The following is a 22,911-nucleotide window of genomic DNA, read 5'->3' on the forward strand; positions in this document are numbered from 1 at the left end:
GAGCACTCCCCAAATTAGCTTGGATCAAGGAGCCAGTGACATCCACCTCAATACTTCATGGGTACTCAATGTCACTGCTACTGATGTCAGATAGCATAAATGGATTCAATGGGTGTGCATGGAGAGCCTGCACAGATCAACTGGTGGGTGTCTTTAATCTCTCCCTGCAACGGCTGTGGTTCCTCCATTTCAAGAAGACCACTGTCATACCAGTACCTAAGAAAAATATATATGACTATTGACTGGTGGCTTTGATATTCACCACCCTGAAGTGCTTTGGGAGGGCTGGTCATGGCTCACATCAACAAGCTTCCCAGCTAGCCATAACCTACTTCAATTTTCCTACCACCCAAATAGGTCCACGAGAGAGATGCCATCTTCCTCACTCTCCATTCAACATTGGAAACCTGGACACCAACTATATCAGACTACTATTTATTAACTATAGCTCCACTTTCAATATCATAATCCCCTGTAAATTCATCCCCAAACTTTGAGATCTTTGCCTCAGCAACCCTGTTGGCAATTCGACCCTTGCTTCCTGACAAACAGACCACAAAGCAGTGAAGACGGGAAGCTACACCTCCTCTATTATATTAAACAATGTGCCCTGCCAGAATTTGTTAGCCCCCTCCTTCTACATTTCTGATTGCTTGGCAAAATACTGCTCCAATGCCATTTTTAGATTCGCTGATGACACCAGTTGTGTCCAGATCTCAAACAGTGATTAGATAGAATACAAGATGGACACCCAATCTAGTAGCTCCTCAGTGCCAAGTTGTTAAGTTTATTACTATCTGATGATACAAGAACAACCTGTAAAAACAGCATTCTCTGGTCCTTGGTGCAAAACATGCAGACACACAATCAGATATTACACATATACAGATTTACATATGCAGGACAAGTTATAGCTATGAAAATAAAACTAAATATTGTTTTGTATAAATGAAAGTCTTGGATGGTTAGTGTGAACAGTTCCTTTGGTTGTTCAGAATTCTCACTGCCCGTGGGAAGAAGCTGTTCCTCAGCCTGGTGGTGTTGGCTCTGATACTCCAGTATCTCTTCCCCAACGAGAGCAGCTGAAAGATGCTGTGTGCAGGGTGGAAGGGGTCCTCAATGATTTTGCATGTCCCATTCAGGCAATGATCCTCCTGATACATCATGTCAATTGTTGTGGGGGGGGGGGGGGGGGGGGGGGGAAAGAGAGATTCCAGTGATCCTCTGCCACTCTTATGTCTTGGTCGTTTAGCACTAGTTTTATCAATTTTTGACAATAAAATTCTGGTTTTTGCACTTTCAAACCATCTTTTTAATACTTTTCTTGAAGAGCTCTTTCAAAACATGTCCTCAACATGGCAATGGACCTCTAGTATAAAATCTTTTTTTGGCTATGGCCCACTCAGGAGCACTCCCCAAATTAGCTTGGATCAAGGAGCCAGTGACATCCACCTCAATACTTCATGGGTACTCAATGTCACTGCTACTGATGTCCTGTGAAGCAGTCATTTACTTGTTTCCTTCCTATCAATTACATAAAAATAAAATCATTAAAAAAATTTACATCTTTGGCCCCCCCTTAAATATGCTGTGCCGCCCCCCCCCCCACCACAAGGGGATCAATATGACCCCCGTTGAGAATAGCTGGTTTAATGGTAGGTGCAGCTCTCTGTAAAGAGTTAGTCATGGAGAGAACATACAGTCTGGGTTTCCTCCAGGTATTCCAGTTTCCTCCCACATACCAAAGATGTGTGAGTAAGTAGGTTAATTGGTCACATGGGTAACAGGGCTATGCTGGCTCAATGGCCTGAAGGGCATGTTACTGTGGTGTATCACTAAATAAAAATCTGGCTCTTTTCTAATCACCATCCTTGAAAGCATTTTTGCAAAGATGTGAGCTTTTCTACAGCCTTTTTAATTACACTGAGCCAGTTGCAAACAAATTATTGTCTGCTAAATTATGAATCATAAAAATATACATTGCTTCATAATCTTTAAAAATAAAACTATTCAGGTAATCCATGTTTACACAAAAATCTAATTAAAATATTATGGATCAGGTATAGTCTTTAAAGTCCTGGTGTTAATACCATTGATGTCCTCAGGGTACTGAAATCAATGGATAATGTAGTAACAGTACTGACTAATGTCTGTTATTTTGCTTGTCAAGAGGTAGCAGTGCACATCTCAGCCCATTACATCAAGTGCAATTGAAAGATATACCTTTTTCTCTGCACAACCCCAGAGTAACCATGCAAAATTCATTAGCATGTAGATTATCAGCCGAATGCTTCACTGTATAACACTTTCAGTTGGAGAAAAAAAATGTATACCTGTTATGAATTTTACAACTAAATCTTGTTGAATAAATATTAGGCTTAGAAGTCAATAAAAGACATTGAATTGCCTTCTTCGCTGTTGACAATTTCAGTAATATTTGTAGTAATGTCTGCAACCTATTAGCTAGTTGATTCTGGGTCTATTGGGGTAGAGCATACCTGATGACAGTAGTTAACATTTAGCATCTGGAAATCAATACACTTATTACACTGTCCCCAAATGATTTTCAAAATATTTATCCTCTCAACTTCAAATAAGATCCCCTTTTTAGTAGCTTGATTAAACTGGGTACCTTTACACTTGCAGAGAAAAGAAACGACTTTGGCAACTTCAAAGGCAGGGCTATTGTCTTGTTTTTACAATGCTCAACCTAGGTTTCAAATTTAATTCTTCAAAGTATCTAAGGAATTATAATTTTAGAAAAATGGTTAATTCTCGTTCACCTTGAACTAATAAACAGCATTAAGAATGATTAAAGAAAAACTGCAATTGCTAGAAATCAGAAATAATAACCTAAATGGCGTAAAAAAAGTCAGGCAACATCCATGGAAAAAGAATTAATATTTCCCATCAGAGATTGTTGAAGACACCAGAACTCACCAGTCTCTGGACTGAAGTACTAACTATTTCTTTATCCAGATTAATTGGCGGACCTGATGAGTGTTTCCGGCTTGTTATTCAGTTTCAGGTACAAATTATGGCAAAAGGCAATAATACGGCAATTCAAGATCAATCTATACAGTAAAATTCTCATTATCTGGCATCTGTGGGGATCATGGATGCTGGAAATGTGAATTTTCCAGTTGACTGAGACTTACTCTTCCAATGCCTAACTAATACACCTGCATTAAGAATATACTGTTTGGGAGGAGTCACGTGACGGGAGTAGTGGCCGGTAGAAGAATACCGGCCCTCTCCAGAAAAGAAGGAAAAAAGAAAAAGCAAAGCCACAGACACACAAACTACAACAAATAAAAAAATAAAGGTGTGGAGGAAATGGCATCAAAGAAAGAAAAGCCAAAAACAACAGGAAGAAAAGAAGAAGGAAAGACATTGGAAGAGAAAGGTGAAGGCCTTACCTGTACAAAGAAGCAGGGACCCACCGTGGAAAGAGGAGCCCACTCCCTGAGGTCAGTGGAAACCCCGAAGGGTCGCGACCCACCAAACACAGGACTACAAGGATGGCTCATGGAGCCAAACAGAGGTGCGCAACCACGCATGACAAAGACAACACCGATGGGAAGGGGGACCAGCTGTGGATTGGAACTCCACAGCATGAACAGCTAAGAAAGACCCAACAGCAGGGCTCCCAGCGGGAAGATATAGAAAATAACGGGAACGGGAGGGAGGAGAATGAAAAAAGGAAATCAGAGACATAGCAGATGACCAGCCCAAAGGAAGAGGACCAACATCAAGACACCATTAAAAAAAATACCCAGCAAACTGAGATAAACAGCCTAACAAGAAAGTCAGAAGAGACACAGATACAAGGAAGAGAGGTAGAGGACACAGGTTCTGGAGTGGACACAGGGGAAGAGGAGGGAGAAAATCAAGCTCTGCACAGAGAAATAGAGGATAAAGGAAATGTACTGTACATAGATAGAAATTTTTTTGAAGAATATATGGAAGCAGTAAAAGAATGGCAGACACGAGAATTTAATGAAATAAAAAGAAGAATAAAAGGTTCAGAAGAAAAAGTGAGTAGATTAGAGATGGTCATGACAGAAATAGGGGAAAGAGTAGACAAGGTGGAAGAACGAGAAACAGCCGTAGAAATGGAAGTGGACGACTTAAAAAGGAAATAGTAAGAATCTGATAAAAAAAAATTAAAGAAACACAGGAGTTGTTAGCTCAGAAGATGGATATAATGGAAAACTATAATAGGAGAAACAATATAAAAATAGTGGGCCTTAAGGAGGATGAAGAAGGCAAAGATATGAAAGAATTTATAGAAGAATGGATCCCCAGGGTCCTAGCAATGCCAAAAATACAGGAAAGAATGGAAATAGAAAGGGCACACAGAACATTAGCCCCAAAACCACAGCCACCACAAAAACCAAGATCCATTCCAGTAAAATTCCTGAGATATATGACATGAGAAAATATATTGGAGAAGGCAATGAAAAAAATGAGAGAAGACAAAAAGTCACTGGAATACAAAGGTCAAAAAATTTTTTTCTACCCAGACATAAGTTTTGAGCTCCTGAAGAAGAGGAAGGAGTTTAACGCAGCAAAATTGATCCTATGGAAGAAAGGCTATAAATTTATGTTAAGATATCCAGCGGTGCTTAAAATCGTTATCCCGGGGCAGCAAAGCAGACTGTTCTCGGATCTGGAGAAAGCACGAAAATTTGCAGAACGCCTGCAAAACTGACAGAGAGATGGAGATGTAACAAGAACAAGAATTACAACAAACTTCATATAAAGAAGAAAAATAACGTATAATTAAGAACTAAGAAGGGGAAGAAAGGAAGCAAGGGGGGAAATAAGAGGGTGAGCTTTGTTATATGTGAAGATAAAAGTCTTTTCTGGAGGGGGCTGGGTGGGAGAGAATAACAGTCACTGTGAAATCAGTTGACGCTTGCGAGCGGGTTCGCAATCCAAATGGAGAGGGGAGTTGTGGTTGCCTGGCAAGGGACAAGGGGTAACTCGGGGGGGTGGGGGGGGGGGAACATTTGGAGTTAAGGGAATTTTAGATGTGGGAATAGTGGAAATATTTTACGTTTCAGAAGTGTTGTCTTACAGTGTGTTCAAAAAAGAAAACAGAAATGGATAAGGAGGAAAGGTGGTGATGAGGAAACGGAAAGGAGAGGTAAACAAAGTATGAAATGGCCACGTTGAACTATATGACTATAAATATTAATGGAATACATAACCAAATCAAAAGGAAGAGGCTGTTAAATTTACTGAAGAAAGAAAAAATTGATATAGCATTCGTGAAGGAAACACATCCAATGGAAGTGGAACACAAGAAATTAAGGAGAGACTGAGTAGGGCACGTAACGGCAGCATCATATAATTCAAAAGCCAGAGGAGTAGCTATATTAATCAATAAAAATGTACCAATCAAAATAGAGGAGGAAATAATAGATCCAGCAGGGAGGTATGTAATGATAAAGTGTCAGATATAGTTAGAATTTTGGAATTTGCTCAATGTATATGCACCTAATGAAGAGGATAAAAATTTATGCAAGATATCTTTTTGAAGATTGCAGATACGCAGGGGAATATACTGATAGGAGGGGACTTTAACCTTAATTTGGACTCAAAGATGGATAAAACTGGAAAAAAGACTAGCAGAAAGAACAAAGTAACCAAATTTTTGGTAAATCGATGCAGGAAATGCAACTTTTGGATATTATGGAGGAAACAACACCTAAAGGAGAAGGAATACTCATATTATTCGGGTAGACATAAAACATACTCAAGTATAGACCTGTTCCTGTTGCCAGCCCACATCCAAGGGAGAGTTAGGAAAATGGAATATAAAGCTAGATTGTTATCGGATCACTCACCCCTGTTTTTAGCAATAAACCTGGAGAACATCCCACCAAGAACGTATAGATGGAGACTAAACTCAATGCTACTTAAAAGACAGGATTTTAGAGAATTCATTGAGCGACAAATTAAAATGTACTTTGAAATAAATACAGAATCAGTGAAAGATAAATTTATACTATGGGATGCAATGAAACCCTTCATCAGAAGGCAGATAATAAGTTATGTAACTAAGATGAAGAAGGACTACAATCGGGAAATAGAACAGCTGGAAAGGGAAATAGCAAATACAGAAAAAGAAATAGCGATAAGGGAAGAAACAACAAAAAGAAGAGAATTGGCGAACAAAAAAATAAAATATGAAACACTACAAACATATAAGGTAGAGAAGAACATAATGAAGACAAAACAAAAGTATTATGAGCTAGGAGAAAATACGCACAAAATACTAGCTTGGCAGCTTAAGACAGAACAAACTAAAAGAATGGTATTGGCATCAAGGAAAAAGGACAAACAAATTACATATAACCCAACGGAGATCAATGAAAACTTCAAGGAATTCTATGAGCACGTATATCGAACTGAGAATGAAGAGAAAGAAGACAAAATAGATGAGTTTCTAGAAAAAATTGAACTACCGAAATTGCAAGAAGAGGAGCAAAATAAATTAATAAAATCATATGAAATAGAGGAAATACAGGATATATTAAAAAAAACTACCAAACAATAAAACTCCGGGAGAGGATGGACTCCCAATAGAATTCTATAAAACATTTAAAGACTTATTAATTCCACCTCTCCTGGAAGTAATGAACCAGATTGAAGAAACACAAAACATGCCAGATTCATGCAAAACAGCAATAATTACAGTAATACCAAAGACGGAGAAAGATCCACTAACACCAGCATCGTATAGACCAATATCTCTACTTAACACAGATTATAAGATAATAGCTAAACTATTAGCAAACAGATTGGCCAACTGTGTACCAAAAATAGTAAAACTAGATCAAACTGGATTTATTAAGAAAAGACGAACAACGGATAATATCTGTAAGTTCATTAACTTAATCCAATGCAGTACAAGGAAACAAGACACCAACAGTGGCAGTTGCCTTAGACGCAGAGAAAGCCTTTGACAGAGTAGAATGGAATTATTTATTCAAAGTACTACAGAGGTTCAACCTACCAGAGAAATATATTAATTGGATTAAAGCATTATATAAGGGACCATTGGTGAAGGTGACAGTAAATGGATATATATCAAGCCAATTTAAATTAAGCAGATCAACTAGGCAGGGATGTCCACTATCTCCCTACTGTTTGCATTAGCTATAGAACCACTGGCAGAACTGATAAGAACAGAAAATAAAATAAGAGGGATAAAAATAAAAGAGAAGGAATATAAAATCAGTCTATTTTCAGATGACATCAGAGTATACTTAACAGAACCAGAAATATCAATAAAAGAATTACATAAGAAATTGAAGGAATATGGATAAGTATCGGGGTACAAGATCAACGCAAATAAAAGTGAAGCAATGCCAATGAATAATGAGGATTTCACAAAATTTAAGAAAGAATCATCATTTAGATGGCCAACACAAGCAATTCGATACCTAGGCATACAACTAGATAATAATCTAGGCCATCTATACAAACTAAATTATCAACCATTAAGGAAGAAATTACAAAATGACTTAGAACATTGGAAAGACTTACCACTAACACTGATAGGAAGGGCAAATTGCATTAAAATGACTATCTTCCCAAGGATACAATACCTATTTCAATCGTTACCAATTCACCTAACAGAGAAATTCTTCAAGGAGCTAAAGAAAATAATAAGGAAATTCTTATGGAAATTTGGAAACCGAGGATAGAGCTAGATAAATTAACAGATTGGTACAAACAAGGGAGCTTACAGCTACCAAACTTTAAGAATTATTATAGAGCAGCACAATTAAGATACCTATCAGATTTTTATCAAACAAGGGAAAAACCAGATTGGACCAGATTAGAGCTAGATAAAATAGGGAGAAGGTACCTGAACATATACTATATAAATGGGATGAAAAGCTGATGCAACATCGGAATTCACCAGTACTGCACCATCTGCTCAACATTTGGAAGAAGATTCACATAGAAAGGAATAAAACAAATTATCAACTACCAAAACTAATACTGACGCAAAATCAACTAATCCCTTTCACAATAGATAACCTTTCCTTTAGAGAATGGGAGAGAAAAGGGATCAAAAGAATAGAAAATTGTTTTTCGAGAAATAAATCATTATCTTTTGAACAAATGATGGACAAATATGGTATAACTCACTGTACAATGTTTGCATACCACCAACTGAAAACCTACTTGAAGAACAAATTGGGAAGCAGACTGAGGTTACCAGAAGGAAGCAATTTTGAATATGTGATTACAGACACAACGATAATTAAAAGATTTATAACAAACATGTACATCAAACTGCAAGAGAAAGAGAACAAGGAAATAAGCTGTAAACCCAAACAAAAATGGGAACAAGATCTAAACATAAAGATGAAGAATGAAACATGGGAAAAGCTATGCTCTGGAACTACGAGAAATACAATAAACACAAGGTTACGCATGATACAATATAATTGGTTACACAGGCTATACACCACGCCCCAAAAGTTAAATAAATGGGACCCAACAGTATCAGACAGATGTTTTCGTTGTAAGAAGGAAACGGGAACAACAGTACATGCAATTTGGGCATGTGAGAAAGTGGAAAAGTTTTGGGAAGATCTAAACCAGGTATTAAATAAAATCACAAAAAGCAACATACCAAAAAATCCAGAGATCTTTCTTCCAAGTAATATAAGAAGTAAAGAACTTGGACTCGCTTTGGATGGAGCACAAAAAAGATTTATTATGATAGCCTTAGCTGTAGCAAAAAAATGTATTATGTCAACCTGGAAATTAGAAGATAGCCTGAGAATACAGCAATGGGACATAGAAATGAATAAATGTATTCCATTGGAAAAAAATAACATATAATTTAAGAAATAACATCATAGTATTCGAACAAATTTGGGAACCGTACATGGAACACAACAGAGAAGTCCTACCGCGGACCTCCACCGCCTAAAATGACAGAAGGAGAATACGAAATGAACTGACCCAGTATGTAAAAGTAGATGACACAAATTTCTTGTTTATTTTCATTGTGTGATGACATTGTTTAATGGGTTTAATGTATCATATAGGTTGAACGTTGAGTGGGTGGGGAGGGGGGGGTGAAGGAGGGAGGGAAGGGAGGGGGTAAAAGGGGAGAAAATGAGACTGTGTATATTCAAGAGGGAAATGTTTGTGTGTAGTTTGGTTAGTATGGTTCATAGTGTGAAAAATAAAAATTAAAAAAAAATCATACTAGTACCCCAGAAGAGAGTGTAACCTGTCTTAATAACTATTGACCAGTAGCACTTACATCAACAGTGATGAAGTGTTTTGAAAGGCGGGTGATGAAGCAGATCAGCTCCTGTCTGAGTGGTGACAAGGACAAATTCCAGTTCACATATCGTAGTAATAGGTCTATGGTGGATACCATCTCACTGGGTCTACACAAAGCCCTGGAACACCTGAGCAGCTAAGATTCATACATTAGGATACTCTTTATCGACTACAGTTTGGCATTTAACACCATCATTCCCTCAAAACTAATGAGCAAATCCACTGTGTGGATTATGGATTTCCTCACCTTCAGACCACAATCAGAGAAGATAGGTAAGAACTTTTCCTCCACAATCTCCATCAGTACCAGAACACCACATGGCTGTGTTCTTAGCTCCCTTCTCTACTCACTTTACACCTACGACTGTGTGGCTCAGTTCGACAATAAAACCATCTACCAATCTGTTGATGATCCCACAGTGGTGGGTTGTGTAAAGGATGGGGTTGAGTCAACATACAGGAGGGAGATTGAAAACTTGGCTGAATGGTGCAACAACAACAACCTTGCACTCAATGTCACCAAAACTAAGGAGTTGATTGTTGACTTCAGGAAAGGAAAGGCGGAGGTATACAATCCAGTGATTGTTGGGAGATCAGAGGTGGAGAGATTGAGCAAATTTAAGTTCTTGGGAGACACTATCTTGGAGGATCTTACCTGGATCCAATACACCAATGGCATTGTGAAGAAAGCATGTCAGCACCTCTATGCGGAGGTTTGGTGTGTCACCAGAAATCCTGGAAAATTTCTACAGTTATGTGGTGGAAAGTGTGCTGACTGGCTGCATCATGCTTTGGTATTGAAACACCAATACACTTAGGCATAAAGCCCTCCAAAAAGCAGTGGGCACAGTCCAGGAAATCACAGGCAAAACCCTCCCCACTATTGACCACATCTACAGGGAACACTGCTGTCAGAGAGCAGCAGCAATCAAAGATCCTCACCACCCAGCATATGGTCTGTTCTCGCTGCTGCCATCAAGAGGTTTAGGTGCCACAAGACTCATACAACCAGGTTCAGGAACAGCTGCTGCCCCTCCACCATCAGACTCCTCAATGACAAACTCAATCAAAGACTCATTTAAGGACTCTTATTTGTGCACTTTATTGATTTTCTTTTTGCTTTCTCTGTATTGAACAGTCAGTTTGTTTGCAGCTCTTTGTTTGTTTTAGGCTGTGTACAGTTTATTTTTTTGTAATACCAATTAGTGATAATTCTGACGTGCCTGCAGGAAAAAAAAGACTGGTTGTAAGTGATGTCATGCTTGTATTCCAACTATAAATCTGAAACCTGAATCTATATAAAAAAATGAATATACTGTTTAAAAGACAGTCCAAAATATAAATTAATTTGAAAAAGAAAATCAGTTTTGTTGTCTTTAATAATGTAAAGTTCACTTTAATCAAGTCATTCCAATAATTTACAAATTTTCCAGTTTAAATTCGAACCTCGATCACTAGAGCTGTAACAGCATTGTGCTCGCCGCTATGCTGAATGCGTCACCATCATAATTAACCCCCTCTGCCAAGAGTACAGATAAAGCCATAATAATATACTTGATACTAATAAAAATAAAGACTTACTTGGCAGAGATAGGGAGACACTTGGGAGAGTTGCCCAAGCCGGCCGGCTCTTCATCCTGGGTGCAGCCATTTCATTCCAACGTAACTTTATTGAAATTTTATTCAAACAACTGTCGCAATCAAGGCACTCTGCTTTGTGAATGCTTGCTCCAATATTTAGCAAGGCAGTTCGCCTCACCTTCACATAAAAGTACTGATCAGGTCCTCGGCGCACTCTGACAACCCAACTCACCTCCATGCAAGTGCCCCAGTCAAGCCCTCAGTGAACCATCCTTGCGCTGACAACCCGGCTCACCTCCATACAAGTGTCCAGGTCAGGCCCTCAGCGCACTTTCCATTCGCTGACAAAGCATACCTCCAATGCAAGGGGTGAAGCGAAAAGAATGTGCACACATCAAAGGGCACTGCCTGTTCAGTGGGGCAAATCTGCTCGTGTCCAACAAAGTCTCAGCATACCCCTGTGAGGTCCATCCATCCAGTCTGATTTATTTGAAAATATTTATTTATACATTTACTCAATTTTTTTTATGATTGTTTTAAGTTTCCAGTTGATAATAGGGATTGTAATGTATTAGTTTTATTTTTCCTGCTAAATACTGCTCAAATTTCAGCAAGATTCATTCTCTATAAGCTTAATATTAGATTTTTATTTTACCTAAAAAAGAAAAGTTTTTTTTACCTGAGCATCAAATTCATAAGTTGGAGTCCTTCCCCCTTCAGAAATCGATCTCTATTTGAGCTCAACATCAGACATGAGCAAAGACTATCAAACAGATTCTCCATCATTTCGAGCTCCTCGTTTGTACTGGGATTATGACGTTTGAACAACTAAAAGAAAAGGACAACCATACTGAAATCAGAAAGATTTTAAACAATGCCAGTTGAGATTTTAAATAAATTCAAAGTTGCTTATTGTTTAAAAAAATTGTAAATCTAAATGTTTTGAATGTACCATAAAATAAAAACATTACTAAAATGGTACATTGCTACAATGTCTTTCTAATTGTCAGAGTGTCCTAAAATTCTTCAGAAATAATTACATTGGAAATGGTCTCTTGGCTTTATAAACATACATATGAACATACAATATGCCACATCCTAAATCCACCATACACCAATGAGCAAATTGAATGGGCTAAACATGCTAGTAAGTAAGGGATCCTAGGGTATTTGGGGAACTCTTTTGTTTTAATTTTGAGAGAAAGGGGAATACAAGAAAAATATGCTTTGTGCTTCATTTCTTCAATGACACCTATCACTAGTTTCATAAATGTGCTCAAGGACGCAGCTGTCACTTAAAGCCAGCATGGACCTCTTAGGCCATAGCGCCTGTTTCTGTGCTGTAGAACTCTAACTCGACAACAGTTACTACGCTTTGCTTTTCGCAGCTACAATCTTTATCCACCTTTGATATTTTGTCACTTTTCCCTTTTCAAATAAGTTTCCTGTGACTGTATCAGCTTGATCACTTTTTAATCACATGAATACCTCTTGCTGTTAAAATGTCATCTCAAAAAATCTTTATTTGCCATCCAGTAAGCATAAAGTTATTTTCAGGGATATTTTTACATTTTGACGATTCTTCACACTGGAATAATTGCATGAAGTGTGAAATTCACCCCCATCATTAGGAGGTATAGTCTTCATCTGCTGTTAAATATCTATCATTAATCAACACATGTAAGTGTATTGTTCAACATTTTAAAAAAATCCATATACAAGTTTCCAGTTGCTTTTCACTATTTCTTCATTCACTGTCATTCTGATTGCATCTGTGACCTTCTGCACTGTTCCAATGTCTGGGCAAATTGCAACCGTCATAAGTTCCAAGAATCTTGCTTTTTCCACCTGCAATAGTTGTAGCCAATTCTGCTGCAAGATGCACATCTGTTATGCCAACTTAGTTTCCTTCCTTCCATAAGCCCTGCCTGATGTACTGGGTATTTGCAGTTTTTTTTTTAAAAGGAGACACAGCACAGTAACAGACCCTTCTGTCCCATAAACCCATGCTATTCAAATACACTGATTAACCTACAATTCCAATGTTTTTGGAGGGTGGAAGGAAATTGGAGCACCCAAAGGAAACCCTTGCAGTCACAGGGAGAATGTACAAACTTACAGACAGCACTAAATCCGACCCAGGTCACTTGCGCTGTAATAGCAGTGTGCTAACCAAAATGCTAAATGTCCCACCCCTCTTTTGTGTTACATTTAGTATGGAACACTTTGATCTCTGTTCCACAGCTTTGCAAGTCTTATGACTAACTGCCTCATTGATTTATTATCCCGACAGCTCTAAATATTGCAGTCACCTTGATAATCTTGCTCTCACCCTACATCTTGTGCTTTTATCTCATTTTTGTATATCATGTAACATAACAAAGGAAGGGGCTAGATCTCATCTCAAACAAGAAGGGATGGTAAAATCAAGTGAAGATTGTAGAGCTATCTTGCATTGACTCTTGCAGAGGGCGCAAAATGCATTCTTGAGTTTTCTGGCTGTTGTTTCTGTCAAAAAATTACTTTTAGTTGCATTTTTAAAAAATCAAAATGTATTTGTGTTTTTAATGACACAAACAAAAGCTGGCTGCTCTATTTGTTGAAGCTGTTTTCTCTGGAGACTAAGCAATTAGCAATTCAGCTGATTTCCACTAGGTGTTTTTCTATTGACCTATATTTCTAAAGCTTTCCATCTATTTAAGCAAGGAGTTAAGGTTATAAACAGAAACCCACAAGTATTTTTACAGGAGTTATTTTAAATGTTGATAGGCGATGAAAAGTCATCATCTTTAAACGAAAGAAAATGTTCCACTCACGCCAGGAAGCATGGCACACTCTTTATTTTGTATGGTATGGAAATATATTGCACAGACAAAATCAAGTGAATTTAATCAGCATTGAAGTCATGCATGCTCATCTTAAGTGAAATAAAGCAGCTTTCCATCAATATTAATATTTCAAGGTGTTTGTTGTGTTCATCACCAAGGGGATTGGAGTCCAGCCATGAAACATATCTGAATAAGCAATGCATGTTATCGTACACATAAATATAGCACTTAATCTCCATTGATGGGGCTCAAAATGCTTACAAAAGATGAATTAGTTGTAGAATCAAGAGTTGTACAGCATAGAAACATGCTCTTTGCCCACCCTGTCCATGATCCCACTTACCTGTACTATGCTCTGCTTTTTCAAGATGCCTGGTAAATGTTGTTCCTGTTCCAGATTCTTCTCCCCAGCTCCTCTGGTAACTCATTTAAGATACCAACTGCTCTTTGTGTGGAAAAAGTTACCCCTCAGATCCCTTTTGAATCTTCTCCCTTTCACCTTAAACTACACCCTCTTAAAGTGAAAAAAAGCAGCCTGTATGCCAGTTGTATGCCTGCACATTTCTGCACCTGTTGCAGGCTTCTGTTAATTTTATCTTTATTTTACATATTATATTTTAGAAAGTTACTGTGGAGGGGTTGGAACAGGGAAAGACACTCACAGATAACAACATTTTGAACAAGACAGCCTGGCACCTAATTCAAAGCCATAAAACCAGCATTACTGTTCTCAATTGAAAGAATGAAACAATGAACTTTTACTAAGGAAGACATCTGTTCAAACAGAAGGTCATCTGCCATATGACTCAGGTTTTTGGGAAACTGAAAATCAGTATTTATCAAGTCATGTGATTAATGCATTTGGGAAATAAAACAACATTTTAGTTCATCAGCAAGTTATCTATAGAGATAGAATTGAAGTGACTCTTGCATGAGATTGTCACTTCTATTGCTTCTCTTTGTCAGAGGAACAGTGATCTAATGTGGCCAATGTAATGGTTATTTTTGATTGACCCATGTCTGGGCAAAGGAAGCAGGATCAGTCCTGTATGTGGATCGAGACCATTCTAATGGTAATTTTGTTTAACCTTTGCCTTGGTGTGGAAAGCAACCCATGGGGAAGTCACAAGTTTTGTAACCTCTACACAAGGAAGAGAGGAATTATGACAATTCATTCATATGAAGGAACATTCCCTTGAAAGCAACTTGACAAGAATTATTGAGTTTTGAAAAGTCTAAATGTCTCACCTACTTCATAATTACTTCTGAACATCAGTTTAAAGATTCTCAAGTTCAACACAAGATCTCTAAGTCTGAACTTTGAATTTGACTTTTCAGAATAGTGCCTAAGCTGTAATGATTTTGGTAATACACACACACAGTTGGGGTTAAGTTTAGATTTAAGTAAGATGTTTTATTATTAATAATTATTAATAAAAATTATCATTTTAAGATACCATTGCCTTGGTGAATTTCTATTGCTACTGGTCTATGATGTAACAGCACTGAGGACTGGAGAAAACAGTTTCATCAATTTGTATGTACAATCAGGTGACAATAAGCTTGACATACTCGTCTTAACTGTCTTTGGTCATTTGTGAATGTACCCCAGCTTCTTACTGCCCGTGTAGGGAAAAAACCTGAAGAAAGCCCTCACATTATGACAAGCCCTTCTTCTATACCTGCTGCACAAAAAGTTATTGATGGAAGAAAATGTGGCAATGGTCAATATCCCTGAAACTGAGGAGGGTGTGCAAAATAGAAAACCTGAGCTCCACCAGCATTTAAGGGAGAAGAGAGAGGTGCTCAAAGCTCAAAAAGTGCAGCAGATTGATAAAATAATCCCCATTATGTAGTGATTTGGAATGAGATGTTCATGCTGTACATCCCACCATTTTCATATGCTTGCTTAAATTGCAAACGAAACTTAACATTTCTATCAAATTCTTGAGGATAGTAAAACCACAGCCATGAAACATACATTTATAATTGAAATAGTTATTCATTCCCCCCCCCACCCCCCACCGATGGTAGCTTGAATCTCTGGGTCACTGGAAAGAATAGTTGAGTAACTATATATATGTATATATAAAAAAATTAAATATGGTCACAAATGGATGCAGATTTAATGGAGGAAAACATTGTTCAATTATTTAACTAAAAAAGAAAATGGAAAAAGTAACACATACAATTAATCAAAAACAGTCAAGAGATTAGTCAGTAGAGCCTTGAATAAAGTAATGTGTAATTAAGACAATAACAAAAGGGGTTGTTTCACAGAAGACCATAAAAGATGGTACCCAGACAACTTTAGGGCACCACGGTTGGCATAGCAGTTAGTGCAATACCTTTACAGGGCCAGCAATCAGGACCAGACCGGAGTTCAAATCTCGCGCTGTCTGTAAGGAGTTTGTACATTCTCCCTGTGTAGGTTTTTTCTGTGGGCTCCAGTTTCCTTCCACCATTCAAAACGTATGGGGGGGGGGGCGGGTATAGGTGAATGGGGTGCAAATTGGATGGCATGAACTCATGGGCCGAAATGGCCTGTTACTGTGCTGTATGCCAAAATTTTAATTTAAAATTTACTAAACATTCAAAATGAGTGCCCTTTATGGCAGAGCTGCTGAGAATTTTGCATCCACCAGTTAATGAAGATGGGGGAGGCAAGAATCATGCAATCGGTGCCAGTCTCATTTCCTTAAAAAAACTCCAACTATGTTTTTGGTATTTTCTAAATCCTGTTTGAATACCATAGAATCAGTTTTACCATCTTACTACGCCTTGCATAAGAAAATAAATCTATAAAAAAATTATTTTACACTACATGGGTTCATTTCTCAAATCACATTTTAACTGTGCTCTTCATACATTCAAAGTGGAAAAAAATAAAATATTTAAACTCAAAATTTTAAACCAATCCTCTGGTGATTTAAGTGGATTGGCAGCACAGACGAATGATTTAGTGCTATAAGAGTGGTTGATAGTCATTGATTCCTCAGCACACAGGAGTGCAGGGATCACTGTTGTGACATTTAGACAGGGACATGAATTGAAAAAGTTTAAGAGGAATATGGGGTGAATGCAGGTAAGTGGTACTAGCTTGGTTGACATGGAAAGGTTATGCCAAAGGACCTATTTGCTGTTGTAGACCTTCCAGATCCTTTTCCCCAAGGGTGGTGCTGGTGCTCCAAACTCATCAGCAACAACAATCTACTGGGGGACCTTACAGCTTGAGCAACATCAATGAAGGAGGGGGAGGGGGGAAACTTTCAACATTTTGGGCAGGAATCCTTCATCAAACATGCTTAGCAAACCAAGTTAGCACATTACAGTACCAGTGAGCCAGGTTCGAATCCACCACTGTCTATAAATAGTTTGCATCTTCTCCGTGTCGAAAGATGCATTGGGGTTAGTAGGTTAATGGGCATTTGGGTGATGTGGGCTCATGGTCCAGAAGGGTTGTTGCCATGATGCACCGATAAATTTTTAAAAATTTTGGAGATGTGGAAGATTTGGGAAGCCGTTCATTTTTTCCAGGGATAAATGCACAGTTAAAGTATGAGCAGGAATACGCCACTCAACCTCTTGAGGCTACGTTATTCAATGATTTACGGACCCTGCGCCCTTATCTATATCTGGTTCATTAAGCATCTATATACTTTAATATTAAAAATGTCCAGGAACACTGATTTTACTGCCATATAGAGAAGAGATCCACAGATTCTTGACCCTCGGAAAAATTTTTAATTTCATCTTCAATGAGCCTTTTTCCTGGATCCTTTCAGGGGAAATGTCCTCTCTGCATCTACCTTGTCAGATCCACTCAGGATCTTAACTTTCAAACAATTTGCATTGTACTCCACAAACTCAAGGAGGTAGGCTTTCGAACATTCCACCTATAACAAGATGCCCCAAGTATTAACTGAACTGGTCCCAGTGCAGTAACAAACTTCCTTAAACAAGATGACCAATGTAGAAGTTAACCAGATATAGCCATACATTGCTCTGTATTAGTGAAGCATAACCTCCATACTTTGCATTTATTTCTGCAAGCTATCATGTCAGCTTTCCTCATGACTACATAGCAGACTTTTGAGTCATGCAGCAAGACAAAGATGCATCCCTCTACATTTCATACAAATTTCGTACCATTTAGATAACCTGCTTATTATTTTTTCTAGAAAACTAAAAAAATTCCCACAATATATTCCAATTGTCAGATCCTTGACTACTTATTTATCCAAGTCTGAGGTAGTCAGTTACTTTCAGTGTTAATTATCTGTGATGCAGAAGCGCAGTGGTGTTTCAAGTCAAGCCAAGTATATTGTTATCAGATTGAAGAAATACAACCCCACAAAACAGCATTCTCTAATCCTTGGTGCAAAACACGAAGACACAAAACCAGACAAAATTTACTTATAGACAAACAATACACATGCAGGACAAGTATTTCATCTATACACATAAATAAATAGCTTCATGAATAGGAGAGTCTCAGATAGTTACTGTGAGCAGTTCCTTTGGTCATTCAGCATTCTCACTGCCTGTGGAAAGAAGCTGTTCCTCAGCCTGATGCTGCTCTCACTGATACTCCTGTATCTCTTCCCTGATGGGAGCAGCTGAAAGATGCTGTGTGCAGGCTGGAAAGGTACTTAATTTTTCTGCACGCCCTCTTCACACAACTATTCTGTTAGATTATGTCAATGGTGAGTAGGTGGGTGGGTTGGTGGGGAGACACCAGTGATCCTCCCTGCCATTCTTATGGTCCTGTGGATTGACCTCCAATCCATTTCTCTGCAGCAACTGTACCACGCTGTGATGCAGCCAGCCAGGACGGTCTCAAGTAAGCTTCTATAAAAGGTTAGGATAATGGTGGCCGGTAGCCTTATCCACTTCAGTCTTCTCAGGAAGTGCAGTTGCCATCTTCCTGACCACTGAAAGGATGTTGAGTGTCTACGATAGGACACTAGTTAAGTGAACTCCAAGGAACTTGGTGCGCTCCATTCTCTCTACTACAGAATTGTTGATGTATAGTGGTGGGTGCTTGTTCCTGGTTCTCCTGAAGTCCACGATCATCTCCTTCATCTTGTCCACATCGAGGGTCAGTTTGTTATTATCGCACTATTTCAAGAGATTTTCCACTTCTTATCTGTAGTGAAACTCATCATTGTTGGTAATAAGACCAATCTGTACACTTAATTCCACTGTTGGAGCTGGATCTGGCAATGCAGTTGTAGGCCAGTAAGTAGCGTGAACAGGAGTGGGCTGAGCACACAGCCCTGAGGTGCGCCAATGCTCATCACGATGGTGCTTGACGTTCTGCTACTGACCCGAATAGACTGTGGTCTTTCCATTAGCAAAGCCATGATCCAGTTACAGAGAGAGGTGCTGAGTTTCCCCTCATCAACAAATTTTGTCATCAATAATTTTAGCAACTATACCAAGTTACTTCATCTGTCATTTGTACAAATTGAAAAGGTGAGGGACCAAACATTGATTCTTCTAGTACACATATGTCAAACTCAGGCCCGCGGGCCAAATTTGGCCCGTGATATAATTATATTTGGTCCGCAAGATCATATCAAATATGTATTAGAGCTGGTCCGCTGGCCACCGCGCCAGTATAGCGCATGCACAGCCAATACTACAAATCCCAGAATGCTTTGCAAATGCATTGGCGCCGGCCCGTCAGCCCGCTAATCGCCCCCACCTCCTCTCTTTACTTTCATTAGCACCTGCGACCTGTCGCCCAACTCACATGTAATAAACCCCTTACGAAAAATGGCCAAACGAAAGACAGAAAACAGGACCTTTCAAGACAGGTGGGAGGCAGACTATATGTTCATCATTTTAAAAGACCAACCTGTTTGTCTTGTGTGTGGAGCCAGCGTGTCTGTAGTTAAAGAATATAACATACGACGACACCATGAAACGAAACACCAGGACAAGTATAAGTATCTGAACGAGAAGCAAAAGTTCCAGAAGGTGGAGGAGATGAAAAGAAGTCTGGTTTTACAGCAAACTTTATTTTATATTTTATTTCTCATTTGTTAATGCTTCTTCTGGAAAGAGTTTAACCAAAACTATTATTAAACATTTATTTTAATAAGAAAAAGTTTAACATTACAAAGAAGATAAAACATGCAGATGTTGTTGAAAATTTTCAATAAATATTTAGTTTGGCCCACGACTTAGTCCAAGTTTTTAATTTTGTCCCTCTGTGAATTTGAGTTTGACACCCCTGTTCTAGAACATTACATCTTGCCAACCAGAAAAAAAATTATATTTCCTGTTTCCCATTAACCCGACACTCTGCTTTCCCCAACACAATGAGCTTTGACCTTCCATAATCATTGATGCGGTACTTTACCAAGTATCTACAGGAAATCCAAGTACAATATATTCACCGATTTTCACCCTATTCATATTTTATTTCCCCAAAATAACTGATAAAAAAGGTAAAATACAATTTCCCTTCTTATAAAGGCTTGTAAATTTTGCTTGATTACATTGAATTTTCCCAATCCCATGCAAATAATCCCTTTAAATATCATCTAACGCTGCCCAGTTTCCCACTTATCTCAATTCATGCTTTGTGAACGTCAAGTCCAAGGTCCATTCTGATGTTGTGCCATTTAATGTCAACAAACACATCGTGTAGCTCAATGACTGAAACTGGGGTGATCTTGATTATGGAATGAACGTAATAGCTGGAGGTAAAGTACAGCCTTGTAGTGGAAAAAAATACTTACAACAATGACCTAGCTTCTCTAGTTGACTAGAGTCTCTGGTGAGACTCAAGGTTAACTTCTTTGGCTTGGCTTCGCGGACGAAGATTTATGGAGGGGTAATGTCCACGTCAGCTGCAGGCTCGTTTGTGGCTGACAAGTCCGATGCGGGACAGGCAGACACGGTTGCAGCGGTTGCAAGGGAAAATTGGTTGGCTGGGGTTGGGTGATTCCTCCTTTGTCTTTTGAAAGTGAGGTGGGCTCTGCGGTCTTCTTCAAAGGAGGTTGCTGCCCGCCGAACTGTGAGGCGCCAAGATGCACGGTTTGAGTCAACATAGATTAGGAATAGACACATTTCTGAAGGCAGCCAAATATGAGGTGATCTCCGCCATTTCTTCTGAATGGCGAAATCAAAGGCTTTAATGAGATCAAAAGAAAAGATTGCACATAGTAGCAAACGTTCCTCTCTGTAGTTCTTCAAGTTAATAGATGAAGATCACATCCATTCTGTGTCTACATCTGCAATGTGATGTGAGGAACAGCTCTTTATCCATTGGGAAAAGAAAATTGAGGAGGATGTGACCATTGGAAACCCCTCTCTGAAGCAAGCACAACCAAATTTGCCCTTCTTGAAGATTTTCACAATTACAATGCAATCCTTTTCCCTGATGCATAAATGATGTTGTGAACTTTACTGATTATTTCTGCCACAATATCATCAACATTTCAGAGATATTTTTGTCTGCCCCCAAGGCCTCCAAAAGAACATTAAAAAATGTAAAGAATAGGCTTTTCTTCCCTTTGTCCTCCATCAGTTGCAGTATATATACCATTTACAAAATATACAATAAAAATAGTAACCTGAACTTCCTTTGCAGTAATTACAATAGCCAAGCCTCGAAGAAAATGGTAACAGGTGCAAAGGATCATTAACTGCAAATTCTCCACTATCCAGATATCAGCCTAATTTCCAAATATGTGGTTGATCCAATATACTGAATCTAAAATTTGGAGTTCCCTACTTAAAAATCGAATTAATACATGGTTTAATGGTGGCAAAATTGTTTAAGGATACTCACTACTGCATTCTCAAAAACAATTAGGGACTATGCAATTTCTAATTGCAATAAATCTTAAGGGTTTGCCAGTGATAGCTACAAGCTACTAATAATGTCAAACTATAGTTAAGAGCGCAACTGAGACTGGTTTAATGCAACCTAGATTGTATACCTAAAATGGATGAGAGGGGGGGGTGGGGGGGTGGCTTGGGAGGAGGGGGGGGGGGGGGGGAAAGTCACTGAATATGTGTGAAAAAGAAAAAGTGTATATCATGGCTAATGTGATTTATGGTGTGAAAAATAAAAAATTTTTAAAAAAAAGAGCGCAACTGAAAAAGGCAAGCACCCTTTAGATGGGCTTGGATTTTTGATTTAATCATTAATGACAGTGTGGTTAGTTAATTTCCAACATTGGGAGACAAAATGCTTGGAAGCTTCATTATTCTGTCATTTTCGAGATGCTCAACTAAAACATTTTTTAAAATTTAGTAGCCACAAAGAGGTGACATTCTGGTCAGAGATAGACCTGTATGATACAGTAAACTATTTGCATCATTTTTCAGGAGTGTGTCTTTGATCAAATCATGTATTAGTTTAAACATTAAAGTTCAGGAACAAGAATACCAGATGCAGATGTTGAGGCTGTGAATTTGTTGATTTTAAAATCTAATCCTAATTGAATTCCAAACCTACTTCTGGGCATTTACTGATCACATTAAAATAACAGACAGAAAGTTTAAGCCCTCTTTGTATTGAGTAAACAATCTTGGCCCATGATTCAGTGCAAAATAGAACTATGGGATTCCCACAGATAAACATACAAAAAAAAATCTCATTACACAATTTAGGGTATCAGAAGTTTTCCAAATTATGCATCCTCAATCAAAACTGCTCACAGATTAATTGTTTATCTCAATACAGTTTTTGAGCAATTGAGTTGTGTACAAACCAAGTTCCTGAAGCAGCTACAAAACAATCTCCTCTTAAAGAAGTTCTTAGATAATGCACATTCTATGTGATAATGATCCCACATTTATTTAAATATTATTTACTGGATATTTTAATAAACTGATTTTATAATATATTTAAAAGTATATATTGCATGAAAAATGCAATTTGTATCATTAGAGGGTACAATTTTCTTGTGAATAACAAAGAAAAGAACGCAACAATGATCTATGAACACCTAACTAGTCAGTAGGTACTTACTGATAGTTGCTGCAACAATACATCAATCCCTTCCTGGTCACCAAGTAGTTCCCTGTTGACTGAAAAGAGTGGAACACTTGTGAAATGCTATAGCATTAAATATGGGCATATTGCGCATATACCCGCTGCCATGTGGGCAAAGCTGCTTCAGGAAGCTAAGAGACGGTAAACTCTGAATTC

At 38.2% G+C, this 22,911-nt stretch overlaps 1 protein-coding gene across 1 annotated transcript in view; it reads right to left on the reverse strand.

Annotated features, from left to right (window-relative positions):
- The window catches only part of ctnnbl1 (catenin, beta like 1), a 137,999-nt gene that overhangs the window by 59,678 nt on the left and 55,410 nt on the right, over window positions 1-22,911 (reverse strand). Inside the window, exons 9-10 of the mRNA XM_069884633.1 lie at window positions 22,732-22,790; window positions 11,588-11,736 (exon numbers count right to left, since the gene is read on the reverse strand). Of these exons, the coding sequence (XP_069740734.1) occupies window positions 11,588-11,736; window positions 22,732-22,790 (208 nt within the window). The remainder of the gene's footprint in view (window positions 1-11,587; window positions 11,737-22,731; window positions 22,791-22,911) is intronic.

This window comes from Narcine bancroftii, chromosome 6 (assembly GCF_036971445.1).
Source record: "Narcine bancroftii isolate sNarBan1 chromosome 6, sNarBan1.hap1, whole genome shotgun sequence".
In the NCBI taxonomy this organism is placed as follows: Eukaryota; Metazoa; Chordata; class Chondrichthyes; order Torpediniformes; family Narcinidae; genus Narcine; species Narcine bancroftii.